Consider the following 8,939-nt stretch of genomic DNA (forward strand, 5'->3'; position numbering starts at 1 on the left):
AGGAGTCATGTTTGAGGCAAAAAGGAGAACGAGTTTGTCTGCGCTGTACGATTTTTTCTAGGTAGACTTTGGATTCCTCGACATCTTGAACTCTTTTCGCACGAAGACAGCATGCCTGTCTTATAATCCCAAAATTTCTGTTGCACTGACTAAATTAGTGTCCACGAACAGGATAATTCCATTTCCATTTGTCCATGACAGAAATTTCATGACCATATAAATTTGCTTGTACTATAATTGTTGATACACTCACTTCTTATCAAAAAAAATTGTAAAACTGATAGCAATACGTGTTTTAGAATGTAAGGGACAAATAAATCGAAATTTTTATGTTTTGTTTATTTTTAATTTTAGTCACTTTATACCATTCTTGCTTAATAGGTGAGTTAAAGATATTGTCTTTTTACCATGCAACGACCACATTTAACGTTGGACGAGATGAATAGAGCCGTGGGCCTCCTTCAAGCTGGTATGCGACAAACTCAAGTTGCTGATCAGCTGGGTGTCTCCCAAAGCTTAGTAAGTCATTTGTGGCGTCGGTTTAGAGACACTGGGAGTTCAGCCGAGCAATATCCAGGACATGGTCGCTCTACAACCGTTGCTCAAGACAGATATTTAATTTTAAATACCAGAAGGCAGCCAACAATCACAGCACCCGAGCTGGTTAATGAATTACAGCTTGTACATAATGTAACAATTAGGAGCAGTACTGTGGGGAATCGTCTCTATGAAGCCAATCTTCGTAGTCGGCGACCACTGAGATGTCCACCTCTATCTAGAGGCAATCGCGCTGCAAGATTAACCTGGTGTCAAGAGTTTCAGAATTGGACTGACAATGACTGGGCCAAAGTTTTGTTTAGTGACGAGTCTAGATATGGATTTCATCCAAATTCTCGTCGGACAAGACTTTGGAGACGACCCGGAAATGAAGAACGATTACGACATCTTCAAGAAATGTATGCATACAGAGGTGGTGCATTAATGGTATGGGGCGGGATCATGATTGACGGAAGAACTGGCCTAATTTTCCCACGTAGCTTTCTCACAAGTCAGCAATATTTGGACACTATTCTTGAACCGTTTGCTGCTGATGTTGGAGAAAATTTTTACTTTATGCATGATAAAGCTCGACCACATGTTGCGCATATTGTAACAAACTGGTTGGATAACGAGGATATTGATGTATTGCCGTGGCCAGCACAATCACCGGACTTGAATCCCATTGAGCATGTATGGGACATGCTCCAACGAAGAATTACTCCACATATGAGCAATATCTACAATGAGTTTCAATTAAAAGAGCTTCTGAGAGAACAATGGGTACAAATACCTCAAGCAGACATTAACAATGTGGTTCGGAGCATGAATAGTAGATGTAGAGCTGTGATAAACCAACGTGGTGACCATACTTTATTTTAAGTTTTTATTTCGTATTTTTGACATTTTATGGTGGTATGTGAAACATGGGTGATTTGCAATATTTTTTTTTGCTCCAATTTTCTGTTTTTGCAATTTATGGTTTTTGACATAATAAACAACAATTTAAACTACAATTTTTGTATTACTTTTTTTTAAGTTGATTACAGATAAACAAAATACCTCTATTTATAAAAATATCCCTACACTTTTGCGTTGTGGGTATTTAATGCTGGACTGAAATTTCCAAGTGAAATATCTAAAATTATTGTTTTGATATATTTCTTTTGTTGGCAATAGTGAAAGTAGAATCTCAAAATTGCACAAAAATAGCTCTGATGCAGAGATACTGCTCTGATGTAAACAGATCAGGCTAGGCAAGAAATATGACAAGCAAGACGGACTTGCATTGCGTAGATGTAAAGCTATCACTTTAGAAGTGAGTCTGACAACCCGATGAATCACCGAGGCGAATCTTTTGTGAATACATGGTAGAAATAAAACTATTTATATTAAAATATATATCATTTATTTATCAAAAAATCGACAGTTACAAATATTAAACATATAATTGACCAGGAAATCACAAATAAATACCAAAAGCGGTGTTTAAAGGGACTGGAGAACTTATTAGAGCGAAACCCGAAATCTTTGACACATTGTCTTCTTGCGTAAACCACAAGGATCGTAGGAATAACGTATTGTACTATTACCCCCGCATACGTCCCGGTAATCTCGACTAAATATTTTATATTGTGCGTACAGAGAGCAACTATAACTGGCGGAGCAATCGCTATTGTAGGAAATATTAGGCGGTCTAGTACGACAGTAGCTCGTGGCCTATTTCTATTTAGTATTAAGTTCTTTAAATTTCCCTGCAGAGTTATAGCTATGATAGGAAAACTTGTGGACATTGGAAAGAGAGGAAAAATAACCAAGAAGAATCCTATAATTTTTCTAAAAAGATCTGAGTCATTACTGTAAATAAAGTTTAAAGAATAGAGATCGTTTAGGGTAGCAAAAGCAAAAGCGCCCGTTAGAGCTAACAATAAGTAAAATGAACATATTGCTACGAAATCGTAGCTAACCTTCTTAAATATTTTGTCTTTATTGTGAATAGGAACCAATAAGCTGGGCAACGAGTGGTGACACATGAAGCTGTACACCGTACTGCCAGCCAAAGCAGGTACTTCTTTCAAGTTCACTAGAGCAGGATGCCCCTGAGGCCCCAGTTTAAACAATCTTATACTCGCTAAGGTAACCATAATAAAAAACGCCAACCATCTTATACAAATGGTAAACAGTTGTAAATATTTTGTTTTCTGGACGTTGAAATAGGCAAAAGGGCCTACCAACAGGGCAAAAGTGGTAACGAACATTCTGTACATATCTATTTTAGTCAAATATGAATTACTTAAACACTGCGTATCGTAATCTTCCGTTTCATTCCCGTTGTTACAGATCAAATTGACTAAAGTCTTGCCTGACGCGGCAGTATATATAGCTAGGTCTCCGTAAAGATATACACATAAGGAAGAGAAAAATAAGGTGTGGTGGAATTTGTTCAAGTAAAGAGCGGCTATTTCTCCTAATTCTACTTTGGTATCAATTTTGTATAACGACAATCTTCGAGGTACTTTATTTAAAATGGCAGTCTCTTCGTTACTGTTACTGTGCTCTGGCTCTTCAGCTTCTGACTCTTCTTGTGTACAGTCCCTCTCCTGAAACAAACACACATATATTTATCACATTATCTTTAAATTCGTTACAATACAAAGCAACAATCAACAATATCGCCAAAACTTTGATGCAAGTATTGTAAGAGTTAAGACAGGACCAGAGGTTTATAATAGTATTTTATCATTTGCGAATTATATGGTGTTGTACGGAGATATGAATTTAGGCAAATCGTTGACATAAATAATAAACAAAAGAGGTCCTATGAACAAACCTTGTGGGACTCAATGTTTTACGGATAGAAAATCGGAGAGACGACCTTTAAGACACTACCGCTTGGTGTCTGCCACATAGAAAGAAGTTATAAGCTTAAGAGGGATACCTCTGATTGCACAGTAATTTAATTTGTGGAGCAAAATGTCGTGTGAAACGCAATCAAAAGCCTTGGATAAGTCGCAAAGAGAAATTGCTATGAGATTGCCGCGTTCAGGCCCCTCAATCATCTCGCTCACAACATTAAATACTGCGTTCGTCGTAGAACGAGCACTTCTGAATCCATATTGTGAGTCGCTAAAGTAATTATTTGACTTAAAATAGGAATAAAATTGTTTGATAACCTTTTCAATCACTTTGCCAAAAGTAGAAACAATGATTATGGGTCTGTAATTGTCAGTTTTTGAGGAAACACCTTTTTTGTAGATTGGTAGTACTTACTACGTAGAGTATTTTAGTACTTCTGGAAATATTCCAGTTAATAGAATTAATTTAATAAGATGAGTGAAAGGTGTTAAAACTATTTCATAAGTTTCTTTTAAAATTTTGCAATTAATTTCGTGAACGTACCTACAATTAGAATTACTAAGAGACTTTATTATTTGTAATTGCCGATTATATTCAAATTTTTGTTGTTTATATACTTTGAACAAATCGGGATCCTAAGTAGCATCTGAAATGTGTTTAATAAGAGAAAGATTAGATCTGTAAGACCTTAATTCATTATTAAACTATTGCACGGGTGTTTTTTCAGCAGTTTGCCGTACTTTTTTTAGTGGAAAATGCTTTAATATTAAATTGTTATAAGTTTCGGTAAGAAAGACTGTTAAAAAATCAGGATCATTATTAATATCATACAAAAAGTCCATATTTGTACTACCTAGCACACGTTTAAAACCAGAAGAAGTAATAAACCGTTGAAATGTTTGATTAGTGTCAACAACTTTATGCTCAGAGTCAATAAATAAAAATTGAGCTCGATTATCAAAAAAACAAGGTTCAAATAGGTTCAAATACGCCCACTCTGTAGATATTTTCAGAAAAATTTGTAATAATGTTGTCGATGCAACTACTGCACTGGGATGTGATTCTAGTATAATTGTTTATAGTTACTTTTAGACCAATAGGATGTTAATAGATTTTGAATATCAAAAAAGTGTCAGATTTAATTTTAAAATTTATATTAAAATCACCAAGTATGATCAGTTTGTCTGCTTTACTAAGCAATGACGTTATGACATTATCTAAATTCACCAAAAACAAGTCAAAGTGACCCTTACCCGATCTGTATACAGTTAAAATATTGGTTTTTATTGAAGGTACATAAATTGCACAAAACTTAGAACTTTGCTCTACATTATATTCATTTAGATTAAGAGAAGAATACATAAGATTTTCTTTTACATAAATTGCAACTTCGCCTTGTTTCTTTTTTACCTTACAAAAGAAATAAGCTAATGAAAAGCCGGAGATACTAATTAATTTTAAATTTTCTTCACTTTGCCAGTGCTCCGAAAAGCATATGACGTCATATAATTTTTGATCCGCAAGAAAAGCATTGATCATATCTTTATCGACTTTAACATGAAACATGCTTACAGTACCATGTTGAATTAGTTTATTTTGATAAAAGTTTGTAGAAACTTCTAGGTTTCTTCCTCCGTCTTCTTTATGTGCTGAAATTTTTTTTAAGTTAAATCTGCTAACGGCAGCTCCTTTGGGCTAAATATTTGGACTGTAGACTTCGTCAATTTTATGGAAAGGGAAAGATACCTTATAAGTGGAGTATTTGTCAGTTCTATGCCATTCCACGCAGTTAAAAGTAATATCGGGTACCGTCTGACCCAAAACAGTAACTGTTTCTTGTGCAATCAACGCAATTGGAAACCATATACTGCTGTTTATGGTTTTCCCTCGAAAACTTTGGCAAGATCGCATCATTGATTATAGCCCACCAGGGACCACCGGCGTAGTTTACGAAAGCAAATGGATAACCGTTTCTAATTTTATCAAATTTTTGGAACATTTTCTAAAACATGTAACTTCAACTGCCGACAATAAATCTTTAATCATAATGGACAATCATTTTGCCACTAAGCCACGTTAGTCTGGAAGCCATGACGTATGACAAAGAACCCGGAATAATTCTTCTTACCATACCACCACACACGTTACATAGCGTAGCTTTACGTAGCTTTTACTCCACGTAATTGAGAGTGGATTCAGAGTTACGGGTATATGGCCTTTTAATTCCAATATTTTCACTGATGAAGATTTTATGTCGGCGTATGTTACTGATCGCGAAGATCCAGAAAAAAATTTCACTTTATCTCAGTTTGATGTTGCACAAGCAGCCATAGATTACAATAACCTACCCTCCACTTCTACTGGCACTTTCATCTCCCCTGAAATAATTGGACCACATTCCGCAACTGGATCGATTTCACATAATCAACAACTATGATGAACACTAATAGAGGACAAAAATCAGACTTCTACTTCGACTGGCACTTTCACCACACCTCAAATAATTAGATAACATCCTTAAATGGATATACTTCACAAAAAAAAGCTATAACAAACATTAGTAGACACAACTTCTGCTACTTTTACTAGCCCAGAAATGATCAGACCTCATCCTAAAGCCAGGCCCAGGACTTCAACAAAGGGTGGAAAGCGAGCAACTACAAAAATTACCACAGCTACACCAGAAAAACTTGTACTTGAAGCTGAAGTTGGGGCTAAACAAGAGAAAAAATTAGAAAAAGAGCAAAAGGCCAAAGTAAGAGCACTAAAACAATAATTAAACAAAAACTTATGGATTTAAGGGAATCCTCAAGTTCGGAGGACAGTGACATTATACTACCATCGTCAGAGTCTGAATATGCAAGTAGATACAGATACTGAATGTGAATCAGAATCAGAAAGTGATGAGTTTGAATTGAGTGTGCAAGATTGGGTAATTGAATGCTTTTTCTTCGAAAGTTAGGACAGAAAACAGGAAAAAAGAACGAGGATTTAAAATCAAATTTGCACAAAAAAGGGATGAAAACACCTTTAAGTGGTCAGAAAAAGAAGACAAGGGTGAAGTCGCAAGTGACCAAATTTTCAAAAAGTTACCAAGCCCGACTTTTAGGAGCTACAGTAAGCGCATAGGATGTTTTGTCTTTCCTAAATCACTGAGGATGTTCAATATTCAACAATAATTTTTTTTCACATTTATAACTTTTTAAGTATAATTTTCTGCCAGAAAGTGTTTATATTTTTAACAATATTATTTGTTATGTCATGACTGAGTAAATTTAGTTTTCAGCATCCAATTTTGGTTTTATTTTAATATCGTAAATCTGGGAAGGCATAATCAAGTCACCCATACACAAGGATCAACTCTCCTGAAGTACGGGAGACATAAATAGTTTCTCTCTATTACTATAGATTCTACAAAAATTAGTTATTTATTAGCTGTATACTTTTCGGGTATATAATACCCAAACCTGTGAAAAATTTGTAATGTTCCACTAAATTATCAAGGTTCTAGATCATTTTTAAAAAAAGTTATCTGAAAAAAAAAATGTAACAGTGGGATATCCCTCTTCTCCCCTACTATTCCGGTTCTGAGCATCAAGGATCAAGTCTCCCGAAGTACGGGAGACATAATTAGTTTCTTCCTATTACTAGATTCTACAAAGTTTGGAAATCATTTTTAAAAAAAGTTATCTGAAAAAAAAATGTAACAGTGGGATCTCCCTCTTCTCCCCTACTACTAATCAATAAAAAAAATGAATGAATAAGCATACTTACAAAGGATTCATTGGACTGCAGTGTCCTCCACTGAATTGTTGCATTGGCACATGCCATACTTTCGATGACAAAAGTAACAGTCACAAAACTGACAAATGCCAAAAAAACAATCATGAACGTGCTGAAGAGCCATCCTGCCCCTGCAAAGGCAGCTGGTAATGTCAGCGCACCCGTTCCAACAATAAGGTTAAAAATATAAACTAAACCCACCTAGAAAAAATAATTAACATATTAATATCAAGTATTATTAATATTGTTCTGAAGCTATTTTCTTGTGGCATTTTAAATTAATTACTATTTAACTGGGAATAAGCCACAATTAAAAAAAGTGCTGTAGATATTCTGGATATGAAAACTGCTTTATATTCATCTAATAGAAGAATATGAATTTTTTAACCCCCTATAATAATACCCTATGTGGTAGGCAAAATATTTTGTAACAAAGTGGAAATATTTCAAAATATTTTGAGAACGATTTCCGAAGTGGAAATTGAAACGTCAATAAACGTATTTTAACCTTTAATTGTGGCTTATTCCCAGTTAAATAGTAATTAAGTATTATTAAGTAACAAACGCAAACCCAAACTCAAATCACACGAGCCGCCGCTGTTTTTTGTTAATTACAATATGATAAACTTTATCAAAAAATAATTTTATTTGTTACTGATTTTTTAACACACGTTCATCTTCCATTTTATAAATAAACATATGTTTTTAAAATTGTTATAATTTGTATATTTATATTTGTTAACACATTTTTATGTTTACTTTATCTTTTTAAATGTTTAACAAATCAATGTTTAAAAATAATATTTTTAAATAACTGATTCTTACAGCAGTATAAAAAATACGTAAATAGTAGACATGTACATTTACCTCTTAAAATTTAAACAAATATATTAATGTACTGTTGTAATAACTTTGTTTTTCTTTTGTTGAACTTTTGTAACCATATTGCACAAAACAAAAGAATTCATTTATTGTTAATTACAATAACAATTCTTACAATTAACTTAATATTAGTATGTATTAAAACAGTAACTTACCCAAGACGGATATCGGTCAGTTTGTGGCATATTTATTATTGTAAATTATATATTCGTATTATCATTTTGAATTAATAAATTTAAATACATATTATTGTCTGAATAAAGGACACAGCTCCACAGCTGACATCATAAACAATAGGTTGGGTAATTTAAGGAGGGGAGTGGCTAATAATCCCAACCCCGCATTTCTATTTATCTAATCGATGTATCTACGAATTTCGATATGTTATTCGATAAAACAAGCTAGAGCTAGAGCAAGAAATCGCCAATTTCATTTGTACATGGCCGTTCATAATAATAAAGTTCACAATATAAAAAAAATAATAAAGACATGATTTGTATAATTAACTTAGACCATTAAAACTAAGCTTTAATGATCTAAGATAATTAACGACTAAATAGTTTTTGATAAATGAAAACCTTGAAATATAAAGTGCAAGCAAAAGAATATATTTTATATAGACGCATATGCGTCTACTATATTGTTTGGTGCAAGCCAGTGCAAGCTTTTAGCTCAGAAACGACGGCTTTTATGTTTTAATAAAAAGCGTACTATCAAAGAATATAGACGCTTATCTATATTCTTTGGTACTATGTATACATAAACATAGGCACCATTTTTTAATACAAAAGAATGTGTATATTTAATCTGAAAAATATTTGAAGAATTTACAATGTCCTCAGTATTTATGTAGGCATGGCTCCAGTTAACCTGTAAAACAA

At 33.7% G+C, this 8,939-nt stretch overlaps 1 protein-coding gene across 1 annotated transcript; it reads right to left on the reverse strand.

Moving 5' to 3' along the window:
- Window positions 1-1,922: 1,922 nt before the first annotated feature.
- On the reverse strand, window positions 1,923-8,533 carry LOC140435254 (transmembrane protein 104 homolog). Its single transcript, XM_072524064.1, has 3 exons — window positions 8,214-8,533; window positions 7,168-7,377; window positions 1,923-3,137 (listed from the first exon to the last, which is right to left on the reverse strand). The coding sequence occupies exons 1-3, from the start codon at window positions 8,241-8,243 to the stop codon at window positions 1,941-1,943; spliced, it is 1,437 nt and encodes a 478-aa protein (XP_072380165.1). The 5' UTR covers window positions 8,244-8,533; the 3' UTR covers window positions 1,923-1,940.
- Window positions 8,534-8,939: the final 406 nt, after the last annotated feature.

The sequence above is a fragment of the Diabrotica undecimpunctata genome, chromosome 2 (genome assembly GCF_040954645.1).
Source record: "Diabrotica undecimpunctata isolate CICGRU chromosome 2, icDiaUnde3, whole genome shotgun sequence".
NCBI classification, from domain to species: domain Eukaryota; kingdom Metazoa; phylum Arthropoda; class Insecta; order Coleoptera; family Chrysomelidae; genus Diabrotica; species Diabrotica undecimpunctata.